The sequence below is a fragment of the Argentina silus genome (assembly GCF_951799395.1).
Source record: "Argentina silus genome assembly, chromosome: 12".
Lineage (NCBI taxonomy): Eukaryota > Metazoa > Chordata > Actinopteri > Argentiniformes > Argentinidae > Argentina > Argentina silus.
The window spans coordinates 17979175-18006679 of NC_139666.1; the positions used below are offsets into that span (position 1 = coordinate 17979175).

The 27505-nt window shown below is 43.5% G+C and overlaps 3 protein-coding genes across 4 annotated transcripts; 2 read left to right on the forward strand and 1 right to left on the reverse strand.

The window, feature by feature from the left end:
* Positions 1-7530: 7530 nt before the first annotated feature.
* trim13 (tripartite motif containing 13) lies at positions 7531-9967 on the reverse strand. 2 transcript variants are annotated; one of them, XM_083681317.1, is made up of 2 exons: positions 9912-9967; positions 7531-9225 (listed from the first exon to the last, which is right to left on the reverse strand). In XM_083681317.1, the coding sequence occupies exons 1-2, from the start codon at positions 9942-9944 to the stop codon at positions 8005-8007; spliced, it is 1254 nt and encodes a 417-aa protein (XP_083537443.1). In that variant the 5' UTR covers positions 9945-9967; the 3' UTR covers positions 7531-8004. The 2 variants fall into 2 exon arrangements, with proteins under 2 accessions (XP_083537443.1, XP_083537444.1); XM_083681318.1 differs by lacking the exon at positions 9912-9967 and adding an exon at positions 9308-9836.
* A 939-nt stretch (positions 9968-10906) lies between these two features.
* spryd7b (SPRY domain containing 7b) lies at positions 10907-14003 on the forward strand. Its single transcript, XM_083681316.1, has 5 exons — positions 10907-11030; positions 11296-11412; positions 11729-11895; positions 12348-12450; positions 12845-14003. The coding sequence occupies exons 1-5, from the start codon at positions 10925-10927 to the stop codon at positions 12940-12942; spliced, it is 591 nt and encodes a 196-aa protein (XP_083537442.1). The 5' UTR covers positions 10907-10924; the 3' UTR covers positions 12943-14003.
* Positions 14004-14596: 593 nt separating this feature from the next.
* LOC310812981 (importin subunit alpha-4) lies at positions 14597-27402 on the forward strand. The gene is made up of 17 exons (XM_083681773.1): positions 14597-14694; positions 16794-16838; positions 19394-19483; positions 20056-20085; positions 20384-20436; positions 20553-20648; positions 21366-21451; positions 21643-21732; positions 21966-22135; positions 22374-22418; positions 22629-22760; positions 23016-23144; positions 23287-23391; positions 23628-23699; positions 23830-23992; positions 24393-24487; positions 24658-27402. The coding sequence occupies exons 1-17, from the start codon at positions 14626-14628 to the stop codon at positions 24754-24756; spliced, it is 1569 nt and encodes a 522-aa protein (XP_083537899.1). The 5' UTR covers positions 14597-14625; the 3' UTR covers positions 24757-27402.
* Positions 27403-27505: the final 103 nt, after the last annotated feature.

Genomic DNA, 27505 nt, shown 5'->3' on the forward strand with positions numbered 1-27505 from the left:
TTGTTCAGGGTGCAAAGTGCCGTAGGAATGGGTTAAAAGATTGAAGTAGTGGCGACATGTCTGGGCATGCCCCTGTCAGAAAGTGAGAGCAGGGAGAGGTTAACTGATGACGTGGTGAATCACACCTGGACTGCTGTAGAAACTCCACTCTCTCCACCTGTACAGTGTTCGGTCTTATCTCATCACCTGGGTAATGGGAGTTACATTTTTTATGATTGCCATAACGGTGGAAAGGGAGTCCCACAGAGGAATTGTAGAGTGGTAGTGCAGTCACGTGTGTTGTGTGAAATGTGTTTTCTCTGTTGTGATTTTTGACTGAGGGTCAGTTCAGTATAAATTAATCTTTTAATTAGAATTGCGAAAAGATAACGTTCCAATGTCTAACTACATCCTTGACTTGTAACTTTGGGTGTTGTATGATGTATTTTTGTGTGCTGTGTTTTTTCCTAATTGGCATTGAAAAGATTTGAGTGAGGGTGGCACACACTAAACATGCCGTTTTAGGTCTTATCACAGTACAGGTGTGTCGAGTGTGTGTGTGTGAGAGTGAGAGAGAGAGAAGGGCAGAGAGACCAGCAATCTGAAAATGTCTAGCAATTCATCCCTATTAAGTTGCATCTCTCTGTACACTGAAGTTGAGTGGTTTTGGCAGAATAGTCAAGATTTTTTTACAAGAACGACTCGATGTTCATATTATGAGATCTTTATGTATATATGGGGATTGTTTTTCCTTAGCATGCATCATGAAATATCAACCTCCTGCCATTTAGACCTCTGAAACCTCGTGAATAATAGGGGACATATTTAAGCAACCATCTCATATCTAAAGTCATTTGTGGTTGGCTGTACTGCACGTTTAGTTGTCAGTGACTATTTGACTCATTCACGTTCAGTTTTTAGAGCAGTGACATTGCTTCTGTTGCGCTTGGAGTTGTTGTGGATATTTTTTCAGTCACGGGAAGTAGTAGTTGTGTGCTTACTGGTTAATAGTATTTTTTTCCCTTTTTTTGATTTTTTTTGATACATAGACTTTTTTTGGTCAGTGCCAGGGGTAGAATAAGGAATGTGTTGAATGAAGAAATCTGTTATTTTGTCACTGTAAACCTGCCTGTAGTGTGTCACTGCCACATTTTATATCTCCCAGTACTTTTGTGGTAACATTTAACATTTAGGTATGTTTTACAGGGGTTTATAATTGATGAACAGTTAAATATTGGGCTAGTTTCTTCATACTCTTTAAATCATTTAGTTTAAATCAACAATTTTAACCCATTTATTTAAAAAATGTTTGACCATGATTTACCTTTGGTATGGGAGTACCAAAGGATGGGTGATTAATCCTTAGTTGCACTAAATCTATTTTAGTGCACACATGATTAGAACAAACCACCCTTTGGTACCCCCTGTACTGAAGTGACATATGCATACTTTTAATAAATGGGTTATAACTAATTCAAAGACTCAGACAAACTAATAATTAACTGTCTAACTAATTATAAATACTTTACCAACCCCAAAAACGACATCTTAATGTAAGAGAGAGTGAGAGTGTGTGTGTGTGTGTGTGTGTGTGTGTGTGTCACACACACACACACACTCTCACACTCTGTCCTGGTTAAGTACACGGGGAGCCTCTCTGTTCTGTGAACACTTAGCTGAATACAATGGAGGAGGTATTATCTGTGTAACTCAAGAGTATTCAGCCACTGAATAGGATACTGCTCTCCCCATGATGAACACCATCTCTGCACCAGCAATACTCTGCACATACTTGTCCATGAGTCCTGTACCAGACCCAAGAGTCATCTCTAAAGTCAAGATATGAAATAGTAGAAAATAAATACATCACATTCTCTTCTCTTTAAAAAAATAAATAATAATAATTGTGTATGTGTCTAAATAAATATAAACTAGCCCTAAGTATAATCAGTCAGTGCTGTTTTTACCTTAGATATTTTTGTTTAATTTTCAGGCATAGTAAGTATGCCTACTTTTGGGACCTTTGTACTTATGGCTTAATATCACATTGTTATGAATGTAGCTTAGGTCATCAGCAGTGTGGCAGTAACTTATTGTCATTATATTATAAGTATAGAGTAAATCAGATAAACTGTTTGATAACCAGGGTTGTGTTCGTTCAGAAGTTGCTTGCTTTTATTACCAAGATGCCGTGAATGTTTAGCTAAATGTGTAATTTGCCAAATGGCTTGGTTTTTTTATTGTTTCAAAATGCTAAATGTGTGTTAAGTGCAGTTCTCTGGTCCCACCCTTGGGGCCATCTCTGTTCATAGCACTGTTCTTCCTCTGGCCTGTTTCCGCGTATGCCGACTACCAGTGATGTCCAAGATGGCAGATGGTGTCATCGTTTGCTAATCAGTATAAACACCTGCTTGCGTAATACCAAAATCTGATTCTCTGCTCTCTCTGCACTTTTCAATATTATTTTTTATATTTCTAGTGTTACGTCTTTGCCCACTTCTTAATTTTCATTAAGCCTTTTTCATATCTTTAATTTTTGGCTGCCTCTTGAATTGTACACACAGATTTATGGCAATATTTTTCAGAATGTGTAATCACCCTGATGATAAGTTACACCAATAATTAATTAACATGGCATCGCTGTCTGGCCAAGGGAGAGCTAATCACAAATATTGGTCATTCAGACTTATTTTTTACTTGGTGATGCTGATCAGAGTATTTTAATGTTAGAGCATTAGTGATATTCCCAAACGGTGGTTATCAAATCAGCTAAAACAGGTGAAAATGTTGGAAATTGTTTATGTAATACTGACTAGTATACCAGTTCATTCCTCACCATTCTTTTAAGATTTTCATTCAAGTCATGTTTTGCATTTATTGCAATTCATACCTCTTGATTGCTGGCTGATATAATCAACGGTTGTCTGTAGGCTCCTCACCACGGTGTTGGGACCAATTCAATTTCAATGATATAAGTGTCCCATCAGTGTGTTATGGTGCAGACTCTGTCTTGTATTTGGAGGTCAGGCATCCTTAAATTAACCTGTTGGTGTACTTAGAAACTAGCATCAGTTTCCAGATATGATGCACTGTGAGTCACTATTGTTGAGTCAATAAGATGATATTGTTTTTTGAAATTGTGTAAATTATATAACTCTCCCACAAGTCTTGATGGACATATTTTAAAACTTCTGCACCTTGGTGGAATCATCTAGTATATGTCTGGCTACATACATTTTCACATAACAAACATGTCTATCCCTAGACCACCTTTTTTTTCTCCTGGTTTTTGTTGAGCTGATTACACAAACACACATGCACTTAAATGTGGGGCTATTACAAACCTGATGTAGCATGTTATACCTGTGTGTTTACACCATGCTCTGTTCTGTGTTTCAGATGGTTGGAGTCCTGGAGTCCCCTTCAGCCACTGTGTGTGTGTGTGTGTGTGTGTGTGAGAGTGTGTGAGAGAGAGAGAGAGTCAGAGGAAGACAGGATTTAAGAGAGTGGGAGAGATGAAGCCGGTTCTGGTGGTGCTGTAGCAGCACAGAATGGTTTGTGGGTTATACTGAGATGCAGGCCATACTGTGCTGCCGCAGTAATGCCTGGATGGACAGACAGACCTGCATTAGGCAGAGGGGGGAAGCAGGAAAAAGCACTGTCTTCAAGAGTGAAGTTTCGTGTGTGTGATCATCCACCTGCCTCCTTCACTGGCAGCTTTGCTGTAGCAGCACGTAAATATTGGAGTTAAAACTATTGCTGAAGCCTCCAATATTGATCGTGCTGCTGAAGCAAAGCTGACCGTACCGACCACTGTGCAATCCCGCCACCATACAAGAGAACAGGAGGATGGTGCACCTGAGTGGGTAAGCACATCGGTTTTGGAGGGAAACTGTCCTCGCCTTTATGACAGTTATAGTGGTGAGACTCAAATCATTCCATTTTACTATTAAGTTATATTTATGTTGTATTTCATATTTTAAATTAATTATTTTTATTTCCATGTATGTTCGTGATGTATCTATTCATTGTGTATTTTCTTTAGATCATTGGTCGTTTTGCATTTAGTTGACTTGGGCATTTCGTTTTAAGTTTGATTTATGTAAAAGTAGGCCTACCTGTCTTTTTATAATAAACGTTTTCAACTATGCACACTTCCCGTTTTGTCACTGCATTATTTAATATGCTTTCTCGTTGTCACTGGGCGCCATGTAGGCTAGGTTGGCTACTGCATTCATTATGTTAATTGTGACTGAAATTCCAATTCTGTTTCCGGACCTGTCTTTGCTTTAAGGACGCAGTCTCCACGTTGAAATAGACTGTAGATATAGCAAAATCATTGAATGGATTGATATCAATGGACCAACGACAAGGTTTTGTTGCTAACACATGGCTGAATACTGGCCTAGCCTACAATCATGATAGGCCACCGAAGGTTTACCATTATGTGAGCAAATTGGACCGATTTGCACGAGCATTAATCATCTGTATTAGTAGCCTTTAAAACCCACGTTTGTCCGTGAGACATAAGAACATTTTCAAACATGATAATCATTTGCCATTTTGATTGTGTAGACCTACTTATGGCACCTGGGGAGAGGGGGGTTGGAATAAATACATGCTACGGCCATACTTTTTGAGTAGCCTGTGTGAACGAATGCACACATGCCTCTTTGCCTCATCTAAATCCAGGGGGAAACTATAACTCTGGCCTATTATTCACTGCAATCACAGATTAACACTAATTATGATGGAATTTCTACCAGGACCCCTGCGTTATCGACACCCTTTCCATTACCCAGCAGACATTACCGGATGGTAGCCTATTTTATCTCTATCGGTAAGGTCAAGGTTGACTGTTGGTTTGATGAATTATATGTTGCCCAAAGTATAATGGATAGGGTAATAGCCTATAATTTACGCCCTTTAATAAGACCACTTCATAATAATAACGAATTATCACAAAACACAGTTCACTTTCCTTTGGGCCGAGATTGTTTTAGTTTTTTCTATTAGATTCAAGGCACATACTCGTTTGGATTATTTTTACTGCAACAATGCAAGTATAGGCCAAAATGGCATCATTTGATTTTATATTTTCAGGTTCAACTCACAATTTTAGTTGTGTTTCACAATTTTAGAAGTATTTCCATTCACCGGAAAGCATGACGACGGGGTCCAATTGTCACATTACCAGTGAAGAAATCCGATGAGAGTTTCAATTGAATCAAGAGTGAATTTCTCGTGATTTACGTTTATTTTGTGTGCGTCCCGATGAAGCTTAACCAAGTAAATATAAGGCCGCCTGCTCATGAACTCGGCGCTTTACACAGCATTGATTTGTTTCCATAGTTCTTTGGTGACATGACGAGAATGATAGGCTAGATTCTCTAAATTAAGGGGATACGGCTTCTCAATTGATGACATGGACAGATAAACGGGCTCAGGGTTTGCAGGGCCCGATATATGCGTGAATTAGAAGGGTACATAGCTTTTATTCTCGCATTTATGTTTATGTAACGGAGCGGACACTGATGTTGTTCATATCTAGGCCTAGACCTATAGCCTACGAATACAAATTCTGAAATGATGTGCAGCCTATGAGCCTTTTAACATTTATATGCTTAAATCAGCTAGAAGTTACTTTATGTTGGCTATTTTTCGAGTTTTCCTAGGCCTATCGTCAATGTGAGTCTGGTGAGTTTTGACGAAGGAAAAAAAAATTAGGCTGGGCAATATATTTGTTACTTCCACAGGTTTTTGCCACTGCATTTCAAGCTCTAATATGTATTGCAATTTTCATTTATTTAAAAATATATAGATTTTTCCTAATATTTAACATTTGCCCATGAAGTGTAATGTTATAATTTGACAATTATTTTACTTTTAGGCACAAAAAAAGTTATTTTATTATCTATATCCTATAATTATTGAAGTGCCACATTAGACTATAGGTAATGTTTTATCGCCTATCATGTAGTGGCAGAAACATAGTAAATATGAAGATACGGTGCCTTTTAAATAAAATACCCATAGACAAATGTATCAATACTATTTGGCTATAACATACATCAAACCATTTCCTTATTTAAATCAAATCAATACACGAGCCGGAAAATAAGTTATATAATTTGTTTTCTGGTCGTTTTATAACTGCCCATATGTGTCATTGTGACATCAGTTGTATGTGAAAAATATAGCATAGGATACTAATGACAATTCGTGTGCTGACATTTTTTCATGATCATATGTTGATATAGTAACAGCTCCTAATGTTTATCATGGTAGAAATAGCATACAGATGTAGATCAGATGAGTTGTATGGCATGCGTAAATATTTGGAAAGTAGACTATATGCTTTGGTTTGCGCAATAGGCCACATCGGCATTTGGTTCTTCATTATTAGCCAATATTCAAAATGAATTTCAGCTGTTTAAATGTAGTTGTATTATGGATAATATGTATTAATAGAAATATTGTATAAAAAGGAGCATTAGACTATGCAAGACTGGTATGCATGCTGGCACCTTTCCGTGCATCACCCAATCCTTTCTTATTGCTTTTGACAAATTCATTAATGAATAATTTACATTGAATTTAAATGTTTGTGGTTATATAGGTAACATATAATTGATTTAATTATTAATGGAAAATGGCAACTTCTTATTCTCATCCTTTATTTGCCCGGCAACAGTCGGCTATATATATATATATGGGCTGCGTGCCGTGACGTGGGTCTTGAATTGTGGTCAGTGCTGACATCATATGTTCAGATTGTGGCCTGATCCTGGGATTTCCGACAGGATTCGTTTCAATGCAAAGTATACAGGACATGGACGACCAATGCTTGAGTCATATTTCACATGGGCACAGGTAGCCTAAAAAAGGCATGAATTGCCGCATTTTCGAACTTTATAATATGCTGGGATGAGGCCTCTTATCATGACAGGATTGTTCGCAGATTCATACCCTACGACAGCACTTGAATTAGGCCTGCGTAATTCCATTTTAGTGACAAATAAGGCCTATTTCGCCCTTGGTGGTCACACTGCACCACTATGCCTTTGGCTTGTGACAAATCTTACAATTGAAACTGTGAGGCCTACTCAGCAACGGAATCTAAATGATAATTTCCTTTCCATTTTTAAATCAGTCCGAAATATGCTACAACAGAAATCAAATGTCTACTAGAAATGTACATTATGTAGCCTACATTTAGACCTATCAATAAATACTGTATTCTACCTAAATGCTATATTACAGCTATGCTATGACGTGAACATCGCCTGTTTCGGCCACTATTTGCAGTTATGTAACATTTAACCTTTGCTCTCCTGGAGGTTGAATTGCCGCGTAGTGACGAGAGATCCACAGTGAAGAAGACGAGACTAAATATGAATTTCGAATGCCAAGAAGGCATTTTCTACACTGATGCTGGTGTTTCTGGTCACCAAGCCTGCTATTCATCTTGCTGCTGATGTGCCGAAGTGTGTGGCGATCGGTCGGAACAACTCTGTTAAACCCCCTCACTCAAAAGAAAGCATGACGAAGAAGACAAAAGTGAAGTTTTATTAGGCAGTATATGAGGCTCGGGGTGACACGGCAAGAGGTGTTATAGCCTAAGCCGTTATGGCAACTGAACAGACTGTCAATCAACTGGGAAAAATAAATCAGACCGAGACGTAGAACCAGGTGTCGAAGGACTATCCTCTAATAATAGCAATACAAAATCCTGAGGTGTTAAAACGATGACCTGTGTTGGTGTTTTAGAGTGTGATATGGCTTTCAGATGGATGGATGTGACAGCTTAACATTCACCGAACAAACTTCTCTGAAATCTGACTTTACACTTAAGGCATAGGCTTAGCAATACTGTAGTGGTTTTGATCATGTATTAATAATATTTTGTTGTTTAAATAGGACGATTGGGCCTATATTAGCTATCAAAATGTTATGAGATATATCTTTCTAACCTATAATAGATCTAACTGTTTGTTTTATGTAACATACATAGTGGCTGATATTCTAAAGCAATTTACAGCAGCCAATAAAATTGACAGTGGTGTTAATCAGGTTCAGGATACAGGTCTGACACGCATTCACCAGGCAAGCGCAGGCATCCAGCACATCTTTCCAGCACAGCCCAACGCAGTTTACCAGCTCCAGGGGAACGGTGGGCAGGTAGGCATGACTGAGCGAGGAGACCTGGGCTGAGACCGCGGTCAGGTTGTCAGGCTGAAGGAAAACAAGAGCGAATAGTAAAAGGCACGCAAACACGGCGAGTCTCCCCAGCACTCTTGCTCCAAGACGCGGGGTCGTTGGGCGGTAAACACCGCTCTCATGGGGAACCGAGAGCTTATCCACGTCTTTGAGTTTAACCGAGTCCCAGTTTTTGACGTCGAAGTTCCGAACCAGAGGACCGACGTCCATGTCTGTCCGGGAGGGCAACGGCGTTTCCCGGACGACGCGCAGCTTCTCCCTAAACTCCTGCATCTGCTGAAGGAAGCAGAGGGGATCGGACACATTCCTGAAGGACTCGGCGATGCTGAGTGCTCGCCGCTGCTCTTCCAGCACTGCGCTCAGTTTATTGATCTCCGGGTCGTACGCTTGCATCACCACCAATTTCAGCGTCTCGAAATCAGACAGAATCTCGTTCTTTTTGTGGTCCAGAGTGCTGGTCAGTTTGTCGAAATAGTCCGTTACTTTTTCTGCGTCCCTCGAGACCAGTTGGAGTGCCTTTTTTTTACTGGCTTCCAGTGTCTCCAGGCAGGACAGTATATCCACGCTGCGCCAGCTTTCCACCCCCTGGAACAACTCCTCAAAGGCGACTTTCTCTTGCTCGTACGCATCCTCCAAGGCGCAGAACTTATGCCCTTTATGGTCGCCAGTCGTTGCGCAAAAACCACAAATAAGTTTTAAGTCTGTGGCGCAAAATATATTAAGCGGCTGACCACCATGGTGTCTGCAAAGCGACATCCTAGGCAAAACTCTTATTTTGTTGTATTTCTCCACGATTCCACGTAATGAGTAGTTACTCTGGATGCTGTTGATACCGTTGTGAGGGGTCTCCTTGCGGCAGGTGGGGCATTTGAACGGTGGTCTCCATGCTGGACTTCTGTTCCCCTCCAAAATCCCCTCCAAGCACTTCTTGCAGAAACTGTGCGAGCACGGCAGAACTCGTGGGTCCTCGAAGAGACAGCAACAAATTGGGCATGTGAGGTCCTCTTCAAGAAGTTCCATAGTGTTCTGAAAAACATATTACATCCAGGCTTGAGTGGGGAAGTAATTGATAACACATTATCATGCACACTCCATGCATCATACATACCCAGTTGGTATAGCCAATAGCCTACTCTTGAGTTACAAACACGGAGGCAACAACGGTGGAAATGCATCCCTTTGCACACGACAACACTTTGTATGTAGGGAAAACGCACTAGAATATCCGGTAACTTGTGGTTCAGCCATCCTCAAAAGGACAGGGTGAAGCGTCAAAAATATGAAAACGCAATTGATCATGCCAATACATATAAGAACTTCCGCCTGTAGCCAAAATCAATCTTATTTACTACGGTCAACGCACGACCTACTTTTCAATGTTCACAGTATGGCTAGTTTCTGACGGCACATCACGCAATCGTTGGAGGCGCAAGACAAATCGGCGGTCTACTACTAGGTTATATTTAGCTTGCGATAATAGTTGTACCTCTCACTTCAGATTTGATGTAGACTTCTGCAATTCTAACAGGCTGCGAGCGCATTCTTGTGGCTAGCTACATAGCTTACATAGAAATGTACGCCTACAATTAGTCTACAACGGATGTTGTATCGAATTTAAATTCCGTAAGAGACTTGGTCCTATTGGCAAGGTTTAGAGGATGGTTGTGGCAGATTTCGAGGGCAACATGCAACTGGACCAAAAAATCACTCACCAGCTGCTGAGATACACAGTGCAACGCAATCATGGCGCTTGTTGCTGTGCAGACTTCACCCTTTCCGGCGAGAAAAAGATTAACCATATCACTGCCGTATGGGTGCGCTGTTGCGAAACTTCCAGCTCCAAATAACGCGCAGCATAGAACGCAATCTGAAATTGCGCGTAGGAACAAAAACGATCAGAATGGTATTTATAGCCGTATCGGCTTTACATTTACCTTTTTTTATCTGTTAAAATACTATGCGTTTTCATTTTCATAGAGACAAATGCAGAAGATCCCTACAAGTTGGATCTGGGGTGGGGGTGGGCTGTTGCTATGCAAAACATTACAGCGTGAAAGACTGTCAACCACTAGGTTCTCGTCGCCCGGCTTTTGATCACTGCCTCTATCGCCCCACTTTTATCGTATCATCACTTATGAATGCTAATCGATTCAAATGTGCAAAGTTTGAACATTGGCATACCGTGCGAGTAACTGTTGCAAGTTGCAACACAACCCGTCTGATGGTCAGTAGAAACAAACCCTGCCCTATTGCAATGCATACGAACTCGCTGTTTCATTCGACTGAATTGCATTTGAAGGATTAACTTTATGTGACATGCATTTGGATAAAGTCAGCCACAATATCCATTATGATCATTAAGCCTGTTTAGATGTTAGATCTTTATTTATTTAAAGAATTTAGTGGTGCAGCGCTAATTGGCCCACTAATGACCGTGCCATGTGTCCCAGGCTTGACACATTGATAACCAATAGCTACTAAGTCACGTGTAAAAATATTTTGACCTTGATTTTCTTCCCTTGTTTCCATGCCATCAGGAGCTGCTGCGTCTCTTAGCAAGCAATGTGATTGGACAAGTTGGAGAGGACCGCATAAACTGTGGTGACACCACCACCAGGTGCCACTGTTTCATTCGAGGCAGCTTTTTCTTTGCGCGCACCGATGCTCTTTCAGTCTTTGACTCAGCTGTGTGACTGTCTTTCCGGAAGCCACTTACAGTTCAAGAATGGCTTCAATGTTTACGTGTTGTCTGGGATGCTGCGGAGATGGGGGATCAGGGCATATTCCCCTCAAAGAAATGCCCACGGTTCAGTTAGACACGCATCATATGGGTAAGTGTTGTTAGTCGCAGTAAAATGTGCGAGGTTTGTGGTCGGCTAACGTATAGTTTAGCTCGACAGCTAAATGAGCTAGCTTGCTATCTTATATTTTGGATATCACTATACCACTCTAATGACACAGTTATAGATTTTTATGAAGTAAGGGCGTTCATTTTAGCTGTCAGCTATGTCGTTTAATTGTCCAGATTAATCTAAGACTTTGTAAAGGATTGTTTGCTCACTAATAATGCTAACAATGTCTTCTTGTTATGTTCAGGCACAGATGTCGTCATCGTTAAGAGTGGTCGAAGGATATGTGGCACCGGGGGTTGCCTCGCCAACGCTCCCCTGCACCAGAACAAGAGTTACTTCGAATTCAAGATCCAGTCCACAGGTAAGATAAGGTTATAGACTTGTATGATTTAAACTGAATGTGACTGTATGTGTATTGGGTCCAAGTTAGCCCTGAGATGCCATAGAGAAAATTGCTTATACTCTAGTCTAGGCCAGACCTCACATGCACATCCAATAATGTCTTTATATTGGTGTGTCATGGCAGAATATTAGCTTGAGAGAGCACCTTGTGATTTGGTGGAGGCTCCATGGATAGCTCTTTGCATGGCCTACAGTATATGCAATTTTCTGTACAGTCCAAGTATGTGTTGACTCTGGTGAGGGCCCTCACTGGTAAATGCCTACTCTGTGTGCAGGTGTGTGGGGAATTGGTGTGGCCACTCAGAAAGTTAACCTTAATCAGGTACCTATGGGAAGGGACACAAACAGCCTGGTGTTGAGGCATGACGGGTCAGTGTACCACAACAACGAGGAGAAGAACCGCCTACCTGCCAACAGCCTTCCTCAGGAGGGAGACATCGTGGTAAGTGCAGTGCATAGATGGAATGAGGGCCATTTAGATGTAACTAACTCAGCCTTCTGCAGTGACACCCCGTTCAGGCCTGGTATGGAGAATGGTCTGTGGTTACATAGACATCAGGCATGGAACAGAGGCTGGAATGAATGGAATGGTGTAGTTGGCCATTGGCAAAACATGTGATTCCTAGAAAAGGCAGAGTGACTTGAGTGAGAGCATTTCAAGGGTGTTCAAACCATGGAACTATGAGTACAGGGTGCGTTCTATGTTCAAACACCCTTGCCGGATTCACTACAGCCTTTCTGGACCCCTCTTACATGCAATGTAATCGCAATTTGTCCAACTAGCCCTATTTCAAAAGCCAGTTATCTACAGATAAATGAATTTGCATGTCTTTGGTTGTTTGGTTTTTCATTTGATACATTCAGATTTTTTCCTAACTTTTCTTCTTTTTTCAGGGCATCACATATGACCACGTGGAGCTGAATTTATATCTAAATGGGAAGAACATGCACTGTCCAGCTTCAGGGATCCGAGGCACGGTGTTCCCTGTAGTTTATGGTGAGTGAAAAGCAGTGTTTCAATGTTTTAGCCCTTAATCAGTGATTGATTTGTTAAATTAGGTTTGCTAGTACTGGGCTGGAGGGAAAAAAAGTGCAAATCCTTTGTCATCAAGATCCATAACGAGCACGACACAGCCGCACGTCCTAATGGTTGTTTCATTTCTCTGCCACAAGAGGGCGATGTGTGCTTAACTTCAACCGACAACCTTTTGGGCATAAATATAACCAGGGTGTTAATTCTACCTGCTATTCTGCTCATACAACACATTTCCTATTTGAATGATGAAGCCGTTATTTAACTATAATGTATCATTACATTATTTGATGCTTGCAGAATTACCCTCAAGAAATGCTGAACTAATTTTTCTTTGCTCTTTTCCTTGGTGTGCCAGTGGATGACAGTGCCATCTTAGACTGCCAGTTCAGTGACTTCTACCACACAGCTCCACAAGGCTTCGAGAAGATCCTGTTTGAGCAGCAGATCTTCTGAGCTACCCTTTTTCTGTACTTCTGCACACACACACACACACACACACACACACACACACACACACACACACACACACACACAAACACACAGGGAGGCTGGTGGAGGTAGAAATCTGAGGACGGGCTCATTGTAGTGCATGGAATGGAAGGCATTACAATGAGCCCGTCCTCAGATTTCTACCTCCACCAGCCTCCTGTGACACACACACACACACACACACACACACACACACACAGCAGCCTCAGCTCACAGCACCCTCTTTGGTCAGATCTGCAGTTCTCTGACTTTTGACCCCCTTATTCTGTCTGGTTTGAGTGTCCCTCTGTGTGTGTTGTATCCTCTGGTTGCTCTTGATCCTTAAACTGCTGCTCTAGGTCCAGTTTGGTAGTTAAGGCAGTGGGAAAACTGGTCCCATGTTAGCTCTGAAGGGCAGGAAGTAAAGTGTGGTGTCCGTTGGTGTGCAGCGGGAAGTAATTCAATATTGCTTTGCCTTCATTGTAATCATCATCATGCATCACCACCATCTGTTATGGTTGCTGCTTCTTTGAAACCATGAATATGTTTTAGACACTACATTTAGACACTGCTTGCAATGGCTACATGTTTTCCCATTTATTAGGACCAGAAGCCATGTTTTGTAGATGTGCTTTAATGGGTTGATGATGGAAGGCAATCAATGAACTCTCAATGCCATATTGACATGAAGGCAGATGCCCAAAATATATTTGTATTTATTTGTTGAGTAAAAAGTATAGCTGACCCTGTTATACCATTTATTTGCCTGGATATTTTTATTCTAATTCAAGCCGAGATATCAGTATTTCATTTTTGATTGTCAAATATCAGCATATTAGCAAAGCTCAGTGTTTGCATTTAGGGATGTGACGTTTTCCACACTACTGTATTTCAACAACCAGAATGCATATCCTTCAATGAAGCGTGAATAACGGTCTTAAATGTTACCAACGCTTGTTTTTGTTTGCACTAATGAGATGTGATTGTAAACCAAATCCCAAAACGTATTGTTGAATACAATAAAGTGTTGTCTCTGGAAGCATCAATCTCTTTGGACCTCTTTGATTTATTGTGAATACATGTATTGTGTATTATTTCAAAATGGCAATCGTGATTGTGGTGAACCACCTAAGCTTGTCATGGTGGATATGGGAAAAGGGTATATCAGAGAATCATGAGACAATCTCACTATGTACGCATACAGAAATGCTCGCTGGGCTTCAACATGGTAGTGGTGATTCTGGAATTAAACAAATAGCTTTGTGGAAATTAGGGACAACAACCATATATAAACAAAGTATACTGTGTACCTCGAGCATGTACTAACTTATCTATTGTTGGGTTGAAATGATGAAATGATGGTTGAAAGATGAAATAAAATAGCAAAATTCTCCTTGATCAAATACACGTTCTACATGTTACAGCTATATACATGCCATAGATATTACATTGCATCTTTATTATATTGTTGTTCGGCAAATACTGCAAGAGACTCGTAGTCTGTGTGGGATCCCACAACAGAAAATAGGGCAACCTAAGCTATGACTCCTCCTTCCCTGCCCCTCTACGTCTTGCCGCCCCCCTCTCTGAACTCAGCAGCGTAGACACCGTGCCCTGTCTTTCACTGGAGATCCCGAACGCCGGAGTACTCTCAACCTGCACACAGCCATGGCAGAAAACGCCGGCTTGGATAACCATCGCATCAAGAGCTTCAAAAACAAGGGACGCGATGTCGAGGTAGGAGGACATCTCGATATTGTTTTACTTTGTAACAGACTATCTTATCCGGCCTTGTTCGCGAGCTAGGTAGCTTAGCTGTGACAAGCTTATTTGCCTAGCCCGGCTTGCTAATGGTGTAGCTAGCTACCTAGCCAGTGTCCGGTTTGTAAACTAGCGAGGTAGCACTAGCAGCAGGGTGCTAGCTAGAATATCCTCCACCACACTACCAACCCTCAACATACATCGGATGCGGTTTATAGAGAAAGCCATCCTTCCCCGGCATCAAAACCAAAAATGACAGTTTCGGATGCAGCTAGTTCTAGCTGACGGTGCCAGCTGTCTGATACCGGTATATAGCTAGCTAACGTTACTAACGATACCACTCGCTCCAATCACCGTTCCCCAGAACAGCTCAAAGGTAGCATGCTAACAGCAGCAGCCAGGCTATTTTGACAGCTCATCTGGCCAGCTGAATGTCCTGAATCCGTTACGACATTAGCTAGCTAGCCAGCTAACTGTTACCTACTAATGAAACCAGTGTCCATCATTAATAAAAAGTACTATAGAGCAAGCTAGCTAGCTAAACATCGGCTTGAGAAAATCTGCGTATTATCCTGGCGTTAGACTACACTGTAGCGCCGTTGCGGGATATCACGCTAACCAGTAGCAAGCTAAATTACGGCCTGCGCAATCCCCAGCTGGTAAAACCAGTAAGCTTAGATAATAGCAGCGGCAGACATCCAATTAGGTACATAGGGTATCGCGGATTTAAAATGATTCTTGCATGTTATTTGCTGTGCTTCAGTGATCTTTGATGTCGCCGTATGTGGCTGACAGTTGTTGATCAGCCCCACTCACGTTTTCAAAGATACCACCCCTGTATATGCAGGCTACTCGCTGAATATTAGTTTTAATCGGGCTAAGTGTCATTTAAAAAAAATAAAATTAAAATTAAACCAGTCCTATAGGTGGTTGTTTTGAAACTGAGACCCAGTGTGACAAGCACATGGCTACTATGACTGACAGACATGACCAAGTGCGCCGCTGCGCTGGTGGTATTTTTGGCATCTGTTGGGGGACTGACTTGGATTTTCTCTGGAGCATCAACAAGCTGGGGCCCTGTGGGGTGGTAGAGGGATAGGGCAAGGCAGGAAAGGTTGGCAAATGGTCACTGTTAGGTCTCTAAAGAGGCTCCATCTTCATGTCCTTTTTTGTGAAAGAACTGGACAGCTGAAATAAAGTCCCTGGTGCAGTGTAGTTATCCACCATATCACATCCACCTATCAGTGTGAATAAATATACGGTTTCCATGTTATAATTTGAAGAGAGTGCATGTCTAAAGCACTGCGTATTAATGCATTTAAGATTGTGTATGTAGGGTATGTGATGAACATGCTAGGACTGTAAGGGATTGGGTCTGGGGATGGTCTGGCGTGAGGGAGCAGAGGACAGGGAAGCAGTGGGGAATACTGGGGTCTCAGGATGGTCAGTGGTAGCCTGGGTGCTGTCTCTTTTAGTAAGCATTGTTTAATGCACAAATGGTGTGGCTCCCAGACTGCAGTAGACAGTCTTGAGCCAGTCAGGTTCCCACCCCTCTCTCTCTCTCTCAAATCGAACCTCACATCAACCAAGCTCATGGCAGGTCCTCACTGTGTGATTGTAGAGAGGTTAGCAAGGAGTCATTTGTATCAGTGTCTGGTTGTGGAGTGGTTAGAGAGGGGGGTCTCCCGGTGGGCTCTGCTTCTCAGCCTCCTCAGATAGGGCTGTGACTGGCCCAGATTACGTAAGAGGCTATTTAGGATGGCAATATGAACCGCAGCAAACAGTCACAAGATCTAACCATCTCACATAGTCATGGGAGGACAGGACAGAAGGACACTCACACAGACAGACATACATACATACACACACTACATAAACACGCACATGAATTACCCTTTTCTATTGTGGGTGTCAGTTGTAGTCACGTTGTTGTTGTTTTTTTAGTTGGATTGAAGTTACAGTAAACTTATGCGAATGTCCAGTGACATTTCCTGATGAATAAGCCTTCAATGTTTGTGTATGAGTTATGATGATGTCTCCCCTTATGTTGCCTCTCTGTGTTTTGTGTGTTCCAGACTATGAGACGACATCGAAATGAAGTGACAGTCGAGCTGAGAAAGGTAAGAGTGAAGGCCTTGTCTCTCGGTGACACATGACTTTGTGCCCCCCCCCCCCTCTTTGAATGCTCACCTCCCTGCCTGCCAGCTGACACACACACACACACACACACACACACACACACACACACACACACACACTGTTTCTCTCTGCTGAAGACAGAAGGGCTATTCCTCTCTGGCCATGCACAATGATCCTCCAACCCATGGAGTACTTCACCCCAGTCTGACCCTCCAAGCCCTGAGGTGAAGGACTGTGTCTGTATACACCTCTAACCATGACCTTTGCCCTCTGTGGGGGTTGGTCTCTGACCCCTCCTCAGCGTGACCCCCCTTACCTCTGACCTTGACCACATAGACACGTCTTGGTTTTAGGCCATTCGCCAGTGATGTCATAGTTGCCCTATTCTGGAGGGCGCTTGTGACCTGACCTGACTGCAGAGACCTCTTCTAGACTCCCAAGTGTGGAACGTCATGTTCAGACTCGGCGATGACAAACGCAGCCTTCTAGGTATGCTGAAACCTAGATTAGATGGCGTTCCACCTGGATTAACTGAGATTTAAAACGGAATTCAATTTAATCTATCCTTAGATGCTTTGCTGATCAACGTGGGTCCACAATCTAAATCCTGAATGTCATACATCGGAGGATATTGGATAGGCGGGACATTTGACTTTCAGACACGTTCTTGCCATGTTAGGTGTGTCAGTCACGTTCGTTTGGAATGCTCACCCCCTTTGTGGATCTGTTAGGGATCGATAGGTACAGTTATGGATTGGTAAAATAGAAATATATGATGTGGGACAGACAGGCCTCTCTTACACGTAGAGTGCAGAGTCATGCTAGCTCTATTCATGACGATTCAAAACCTGCAACGTGAAGGAAACTGCACCGTCCTGAACGTGATTCGTGCTGATTCGCCTTGCTAAGACTTAGGTGTAGCCTTGTGTGATGTGCCAACACTCCGGCATGCATCTACCAGTCAACACCTCACGTTGTGTGTCTCACTCGGTCTGGGTATTGTGTAGTGGGAGCAAACAGAAGAAAATGTTTTGAAACTAAGCAGGTTTCAGTGAATTTGTTCGTACTGCGTTCTACCGCACTGACAAACACCCTGTATATCGGTTCTCTCTGTGACGCAGAAATCTCTTGCTCGTGGCTTTTTGAATCTCACCTCTCACCTCTCTCTCTCACCCCCAATTCTCTCTTCCTCTGACGTTAGACCCCTCTCTTAGCTTTGAGGCATTCTGCTCTTTCTCTTCCCTCCCTTAGTCTTCATCCTCTCCCTCACCTCTTTTCAAGGCTTTGTGTGTGTTTCTCTCTCTCTCTCTCGCTCTCTCTCCTTCCTCTTCCACTCAGCCATGTTTTCTTTTTTTTCTCTGACAATAAAAGAACCCCTCGAGACTCCCGGTGACTTTCTGACAAATGAGAATGAGGGTTTTGCTGAGTCATTCGTTCTTGCAGTGAGAAGTTCTTTATGGGGAGGGAGGGGAAAGGAAATAGGGAGAGAGAGGTGTGAGGGAGCCCCCCCACCCCCCCTAGAGAAAAGAGGGGGAGAATCAGTTATTTGGGGTGAATGGATACAGGACATGCTTTATGGGTAGATCTGTTGATAAAGGGATGTACTGAATGGGCCAGTTCCTGCATAGAGTGAATGTAGCCCAGGGGTTCCCGAGTAGGAAGGGATAGAAAGAGTGATGGAGAGAGAAAGAGAGAGGGAGAGTAGAGGAGTGTAGGGGTAGCAGAGTGAAAGCTGAAGAAGAGAGAGGGATAGAAACCAAAGGATAGAAGGTACCGTAGGACACAGCCAGCCCTGTGATAGAGGAATGTAGAGCTTTTGGTTGTGTTTAGACAGAGGGATAGAGAAAGAGAGAGAGAGAGAGTCAGTGTGTGTCTGGCCTGTTAGTGCTGAGTTGGTCCCTAGTCTAGCACATTCCATTCTGCCAGTGCACAGAGCAGCACTGGGCTGGTTAGTCATCAGTGACGCACGTCACACACGCACACAGGAATGTAGGCCAAGGGAATCTCCTCCTACCACTGACTCACATGCCCCTGCCTGTGTGCCTGCGTGCGTGTGTGCCTGCGTGCTTCAGGCTCTACTCAACATCAGTAGGGGTGTGTCTTTGTGCCTTTTCTCGCTCCTTAACTGCCCATGCAATGGTGCCTGTTTTCTTCTGTGTGTTTGTCTCAGTGTGTGTCAGACACCTTGGTGTGTGCCTGTCTGTCTTTCTGTGGGTGTCTCTTTCTCTTTGCATTTGATGCCTCTGTCTCAGTGAGTGTTAGCCTAGTACTTACAACTGTGCTACCTGAATGAAATAGCCCAAACACAGTTAAGGTTTGGTGTTAAACAGAAAGATGTCCCAACTCCAAAGTAAATTCTCTGTTACTTTACAAAGTCAATGATTTTTAAAATATACAATACAGTGTAAATATTGTAAAATGTGTGATGCCCTCCACCACTTCCATCCTTTTCTCTGGGGAAAAAAATCAATACAAATCTTTATTTAAAAAAAATAAAAAAAAGTTGGTTTATTCTTTCGCCTCTGTTTTCTCTTAGAACAAACGAGACGAGCATCTACTGAAGAAGAGAAACGTCCCGCAGGAGGAGAGTCTGGAGGACTCAGATGTCGACTCTGACTTCAAAGGGGTGAGTGTGTGTGTGTGCGTGCGTGCGTGTGTACCATTCGTGTGTGACGTGTTTGATGTACACAGACTCTATATGACCTAAGCACCCCTAGGGTTTTTCAGGGGGACTCTCTCTCTCTCTCGCACTTGCAACCCCCCTCGCCCACCCACCCTTTTGTTGGGAGGTTGTGAACCTCCAGAGGGTGATGTCATGAGTAAGAGAAGAATACTCGTTTCTAAAAGCCCCTTCATTCCGCCGTCTGAAGGCCTTTCAGTGGCTTTAATGCAATAACAAGAGGAATGGCCTCTGCCATCGAGTCATGTATTATGAAATGTCTTAATGATGTACTAGCATGACATTCCCAGTCTGTGAGCTCATAGGGCAGCGGCAATACCAAGCCAGCAGCAGCTAAAACACACAACTCCAAAGCACTGGCAATGTTGACGAATCCAAAAAAACAGGTTTTTGAGACAAACCAGAGTGTGTTCGTGTTAGTGCGTGTTGTGGTTTCGCTGGAACACTCGTCCATTTTTGTCGACTAGTCTGACGTTTTGTGACAGTACTGATGTTTTCACTCTCTCTTCTCGTTGCAGCAAAATGTAACCCTAGAAGCCATCTTACAGGTAAGGCTCAACTTGATGAAGGCTTGGGCGGCGGCGGTCAGGTGACACACACACACCTCCCAGACTAAGCCAACTCCTTGTGTCTGTCAGAATCTCTTCCTCCGTCTCTGTTGGCTCTCCCTTTCTCTGTCCTTTTGGTTGTCTCTTCCTCCTTTTCTCTCTTCTCTCCTCCTGTTCTACCTTTTAGGGGGTCTATCCCTCCCTTCCCTCTCTCCTCCCCCCCCCCCCCCCCCCCCTTCCCTCTCTGAGCGCGGTGCTGTAACGTGTTCTCTGGTTCTCTCTCTCTCTATCGCTGAAGAATGCCACCAGTGATAACGCTGTGGTCCAGCTCAGCGCTGTACAGGCTGCCAGGTGAGAGGATGCACACACACACACACACACGCACGCACACAATTATTAGATGGATTCATCCTGCCCCTGTTTCCGTCCCATGTCTAAAACATTCTCCCTGGTTTTGTCTTCATCAGAAAACTCCTCTCCAGTGACAGAAACCCCCCCATTGATGACTTGATAAAGTCTGGCATCCTGCCCATCCTAGTCAAATGCCTGGAGAGGGATGACAAGTGAGTGTTGTTCCACTTCCCCAGTCTGTCTCCGACCTGCTGTTACAGCACAGCTCAGCTACCTGGATTGAAGCCTGCTGTAATTCCCTGTCATGTAACCCCAGAGGCACATTCATGTGTAATGTTATGTTTGGGAAAGAGGGTTTGTATGTAGAGTGTGTGTGTGTCTGTATGTGTGTGTGTGTGTGTGTGTGTGGGGCACAGGGCAGTGCATTGGTCCTCACGCCTCTGGCCAACACAAATAAAAACAGCATTCCTGTCCCCTGGAGTTCCCCTATTCCCAGGACCTTGTGTGGATGAGGGCGGGGGCCAGATGGTGTCATAGCAACTGTAGCTCTAGCCCGCTAGACACTGGAGTATCCGGAGCACAGAGGGAGACTCCCCTCCCCTCCCTCCTCCCCCGCCTCCCCCCCAAACACAACTTTCTCTTCCTCAGTCACACATCAGCTCAAAACTTAGAGAAAAAGCAGAGAGCCACAGATCTCTATGGTTCAATCACTGGAGGTAAGGAAGGACAGAGATGGACGCAGGGGAGGAGAGGAGGGGAAAGAGAGGGCAGGAATAGGAGGAAATGAGAGTGGTTTTAGTGGAAGGTCCGGGATTCTCTGTCCCTCACTCTACTGTCTCTGGCTCTTTCCCTCTAACTATATCTGGCTTTCTCACTCCCCCACCCCCTTGTTTTCTCTCTCTCTCTCTCTCTCTCCCCCCCCCCTCTAGTCCTTCTCTCCAGTTTGAGGCTGCCTGGGCTCTGACCAACATAGCATCTGGGACGTCGGCACAGACTCAGGCTGTGGTCAAATCCAGTAAGTTCGCCCTGCAGTCAGTCTGGTCAACTGGTTGTGTGTGCGCACGCGTATGCGTGTATGCGCGCGGGGTGTGCTATGTTCCATCTATATGACTTTGATTTTATCAGTGTTTATCTACTGGTAATGCTTTCTAATCATGTATTCCTGTGCTAACTATCTACTCGTGTGTGTGTGTGTGTGTTCATCAGCAGATGCAGTGCCCCTGTTCCTGCGTCTCCTCCATTCTCCCCACCAGAATGTGTGTGAACAAGCCGTCTGGGCGCTGGGCAACATCATAGGTGTGTATGGCGGATGGCCCTGTACTTAGAGGTTCACTTCCATTACTTATATTTGGCTTGTATTCCCTTGGAAGTACCAGTCTCCAATCCTCTGTTTCTGTATGTTTCTTCTGCCAGATGTCAGTGGCCATTTCAATGTTGCTTGTCCTATTAAAACTAAGCTACAAGACATCCGCCATGTATTTATGATGATTCTGATATGACCCCCTGACCTTTTGATATCCCTTCCCCAGGTGACGGGCCACAGTGTAGGGATTACGTCATCTCCCTGGGCGTGGTCAAGCCCCTCCTGTCGTTCATTAATCCCTCCATCCCCATCACCTTCCTCCGCAATGTCACCTGGGTCATCGTCAACCTCTGCCGCAACAAGGACCCACCACCGCCCATGGAGACCGTACAGGAGGTGTGTGTGTGTGTGTGGGGGGGGGGGGGGGATTCTCTAAGACAGCAACTGAGTCACACTGAGTTATTGTGGCCTCTGCAGCAGCCAAATCATGCTATCACCACTCAGGGGAATGTTTAGCTACATAATTCTCATGGTGACATTTTATGTCTGGTTTTGACAGCTTTCTCTCTCCCTCTCTCTTTCTCTCTGCCTCCATCCTTCCCTCTCTCCGCCTACACCTCTATCTCTTGTACAGATTCTACCGGCTCTGTGTGTTCTAATATACCACACTGATATAAATGTAAGTATGAGTGCTTCAAATGGACACCAAAATCACACTATAATTTTCTGTTTTTCTTAACAATTGTTGGGGGAAGTTCAGTCAACATGTCAAGCCTCTTATATATACACACACACACACACACACACTCACTCAATGTCAATCCTCTTAGCTCAGCGGCTAGAGCAAGAGTGGACCGATGTGACGTGTGTGTGTGTGTGTGGTGTTCAGATCCTGGTGGACACGGTGTGGGCTCTGTCCTATCTGACGGACGGGGGCAACGAGCAGATCCAGATGGTCATTGATTCGGGCGTGGTCCCCTTCCTCGTCCCCCTTCTCAGCCACCAAGAGGTCAAAGTTCAGGTGAGGCTTTTTTTTCTTTTCTAAATAGGCTAGTGCTCAATTCCATTCCTCCTACCCCTTCTTGTCTCCTTTAAAAGTGTCGGGTTGGTTTAAGCGTAGGCTAGAGGGAGTTTCTGCCATCTTTTTTTTTTACAGCAATCCAATGCTTTCAAATCAGTGAGGGGTGAATACCACATTGGTAGAACATTTGAGTACAGCAGTCATTTTCTGACAGGCTCATGTTCTTGGTGATGACTTATTCCTCCATTCCTGTAGACTGCTGCTCTTCGGGCAGTTGGGAACATCGTTACAGGGACAGATGAACAGACGCAGGTGGTGCTCAACTGTGACGTCCTCTCACACTTCTCCAACCTGCTCACACACCCCAAGGAGAAAATCAATAAGGTAACACACACACACCAGTATACCCCACCGCACCCCTAAACCTATGCAAACACACACACACACACACACACGTTTCTTTCATGTTTTATGTCGTCGTGTTGAAGCAGTGTGTTTTGACGGCATGTGATTGGTCTGTTTGTAGGAAGCAGTGTGGTTCCTGTCCAATATCACGGCTGGTAACCAGCAGCAGGTTCAGGCTGTCATCGACGCAGGACTCATCCCCATGATCATCCACCAACTGGCCAAGGTGTGTGTGTGGGCAGGTGGGCGGCGCAGCAGCGCGCCGTGAACAAGAGTGTGTATATATAGTTGTATTGTGTCATCAGTTTTTCTGTGTGTTTTTCTTTCAGAGGGTAATGTGGTTTGTGGCAGCATTGGTGGGATAGTCCCTGTGTGTTTGTTAAAACGCTGAGTGCAGAGCAATGATGACAACACAATCACACACACACACACACACAGTTCTGACAGCCTGTCTCTCTGCAGGGGGACTTTGGCACACAGAAGGAGGCAGCGTGGGCCATCAGCAACCTCACCATCAGTGGGAGGAAAGACCAGGTGAGCTGTGATTAGTGCAATTAGATTCTTCTGGTTATTTATCTCAAAGGCTTAATATTGATAAGAACTTGTTATGAAGGACATTTTGGACATTTGTTTCTGTACTGATTGTGTGTGTGTGTGTTTGTAGGTGGAGTATCTGGTGGAGCAGAATGTGATCCCTCCGTTCTGCAGCCTGCTGTCAGTGAAGGACTCCCAGGTGGTGCAGGTGGTGTTGGATGGCCTCAAGAACGTCCTGATTATGGCTGGAGACGAAGCCAGCACCATCGCAGAGATCATAGAGGAGTGTGGAGGTGTGTGTGTGTGTGTTGGAATTGCTGTGTTTGTGCATGTGTGTCATGGATAATGGCAACCATCGCTAAGGTGTGTGTGTGTGTGTGTGTGTGTGTGTGTGTGTGTGTGTGTGTGTGTGTGTGTGTGTGTGTGTGTGTGTGTGTGTGTGAAAAAGACAAAAGAGGTGGGTGTCGTGGTCTGGGCTGGTCCTGTGGTCTAGCACCATATGCCCATGTCGGCATGGGTTCAAATCCGGCCCATATCCTGCTGACATACCCTCTCCTCTTTACCATACTCCAAAAAGGAATCTTTAAAAATGTTTAAAAAAAAATAAATGGGTGTCATGTTGGAGTCTCTGGTGTGGCCGGTGAATAGACCATCCTTATCTGCCCTCTCACTGTTGCTTTTGTGTCTACTCAGGTCTGGAGAAGATAGAGAATCTGCAGCAGCACGAGAATGAGGACATCTACAAACTAGCATTCGAGATAATCGACCAGTACTTTTCAGGAGACGATGTGAGTCACTCCTTTAGAGATAAACATAGTAAAAACAGGACACAATGTCCTAATGTACACTTCACGCTTATCTCTGTTAACCCTGATATCAATTTTCTTCTCTCTCTCTCCCTCTCTCACACACACACACACACACACACACACACACACACACACACACACACACTCAGATTGATGAGGATCCAAGTTTAATCCCTGATGCCACTCAAGGAGGGACCTTCAACTTTGACCCGGCCTCCAACATGCAAACGAAAGAGTTTAAGTTCTAGGAGCCGGCATCTGTTTAGTTTAAACCAGCTGCACGGGTACTCTCAAACCACCCCAGACATTCATCCATCTCTCCTCCAACCTGGCAACCGAAGGATATACTTAACATCACTTCAACATGGAAACTAACATTTGTAGGATTCACCCACCACCACCGCAGTATGCCCAGGCAGAAAGGTCCTGGTCAGTCATCAAGCACCGCTACACTCTGGCAATCCGCGAGGGGAGGATCTCAGGCACTCTTTGCCAATGCTTCTAAATGTCACGTGAAAATCAAAAGGAAGGAAGAAAAGCCTTTTGGGCAATATTTTTGAATTGCCAAATGTCATTACCCCCACACATACATACTGTACACATGCATGCACACACAATTTAAGACACTTGGAAAGAGTTTGTGTGCTTACTTGTTTTAGAGGCCATCATATCACCTATGGGGAAAGAAATACTGCTGTTTGTTTGCGGTTTATTTTTGTGCTTTTCCACCCCTTGAGGACACACACACACACAACACACACCACACACACACACACACTTGGACAGTAGTGATGGTGAGGACCCCAATAACCCTCTCTCCTCCAATTGAAAGCGCTAACCCCAGAGCTAAGCCATGAATTACCACGGACCCTGCTACCCTTCAAAGAGTCTCGAGACTGTGTGGGTCTTAGACAGGAAGAGGATTCCGTGGCAGACTGACTGACATTTTATTCTTCTTCTTGAATTATCATGGTTATTGATTTTCTATGTATCAAAAAAAGAAAAGAAAATTGTCAAACAATGTAAAGAAAAATGCCACATAACTGCTCCACAAATATCTGCAAATTTGCTCTAATTCAGGGGAGAGCAAAAACAAAAAGCTAAATTGTTTTACAGATCTGGCAACCTGAGGTGGGAGGAAAAACCACTTAGGGATGGAGACTAAAGAGAAGAGGAATATTCTGTGCTTTAGCCTTTGACCCCAGAGGACACAAAATCCTGCTGCACAAGCGATATCACATCCTGTAGAAGGGTAGTTAGTGATATCGCTGCTTGGATCTCCAAAGCACCTGAACAGTTCAACATCTGAAGAGTCAGACCAAAACAAACCAGCCTGTATTGCTGATCTGATCTTGGGAGTTTTTTTTGTTTTGTTTTTTAGAATTCCTTGATTTTTCCCTCTCCCTTTTAAAAGGTGTATTTTATATTAAAAAAAACAAGCCTTCTGGTCGAGGCTTTGGCGCTTCCAGGTTGGCAGATTTTTTTTATTTTGGTCTTATGTCTTTTTGATTTTTTTCTTCAGTCTTATGCACACTTCTAAGAGGTCTCTTAGTGATTTCTGCCTGCAGAAAGGGACAGATACTCAAACTGAAGACAAGGACTCTGGGGCACATGCCCTTTGACCCCTACAGTACTCTCTCTTCTTTGTTTTTTAATGAAGGGGGGGTCATATGTCATCAACAACCTGAATAACTGTACAAAATGCAATGTGTATCTCTTAACCGTCTCATGAAAATATATGAATATATATATTTACATAAAGCCTGTACAAAGCTGCTGCAGCTGACAGTCATTGGATGGATTCTGCAGAACGATAACCTATTTTCTGTCAGATGGGGATGTTTTTTTTTCTTCCATTGTTTAAAAATAACTTTTCTTTTTGTATTTCTTTTTCTTTTTTTTCTTTCTTTTTTTAAACATGCACATTTGTGATGACATGCTGAAGAATTTGAGAACAGGCTTTTCTAGCTGTGGTGACCGGCTGTTTAATTGTACCGTCCCAGGTCCCAGTTGGTCTCCAGGTTTTAGGGGGGAAAAAATCCAAACCCCTGGGTTTGACTAATGATCCACTGTTTGGCTGCTAACTACTGAGAGATGGTCGAGGGTTGAAGTGGGTTTGAAATGTGGGGGGGCGGGGGTTATGGGCAGCACAGGCTTGTTTTTGGGACTAGCTGTTTATTACTGATGAACAAAACCTTAGAGGGGGTGTACAGTCATGATCTAGCCACCTAGACCGAGCCACTTTAAAGATTTTCAATTTCTTTGTCTTGTATCAGAAACCGATACAAGCTTATGTTTGTTGCAAGATTTTTACTTGCTGGAGAAAAGTTGTTTTAATTAAGAGAATAGAAGAGAAAAAAAAGCAACAGACAGCGTTTTGGCCTCTGATTGTTTATATCTTTTTATAAATTTTAGATTGAATTCTTCTCTTTAAGGTGGCTCACTGATGCTTTCAACTCTTGTGCATATTAAAGACGAGAATTAGTTGAAATTCATTGTGCCTTTTGTTTTTCATTTCTATGAAACTTAAAGTTTTCTCTTGAAAAAGACAAACAAACTAATGAAAGCACCAGAATTCTTTGAACAGTTTTAGTATATTAAAAATGGCGGATTTGTGTGGTCTCCCTATAGCTGGAGTTTGTCACAGGATTGGCCAATGCTGCTCTCTGCTGTAGAGTAATTGTTCTACTCCTCTCTTACTGGCTGAGCATTGTAATCCATTATGACATCACCACTTCTCCCACCCATTATCTACATTCACGATGCCACAGATCCATCATCGCCATATTCTGCCAATCAGGGGATTTTGATGATATCACTTTTCCCATCTCGCCCTCAGGACATGGTCTCTGTATTACTGATCCTAACCAAAATAAACTTGCTGTTAGCCGTTGGATCCTCTCTGCTGCAAGTCTTCTGATTGACACACTAACATGAAGCTGTTTCTGTGTGAGAGTGTCTGAGAGAACGTCTGGAAGTGCATGTGTGGTCAGAGTG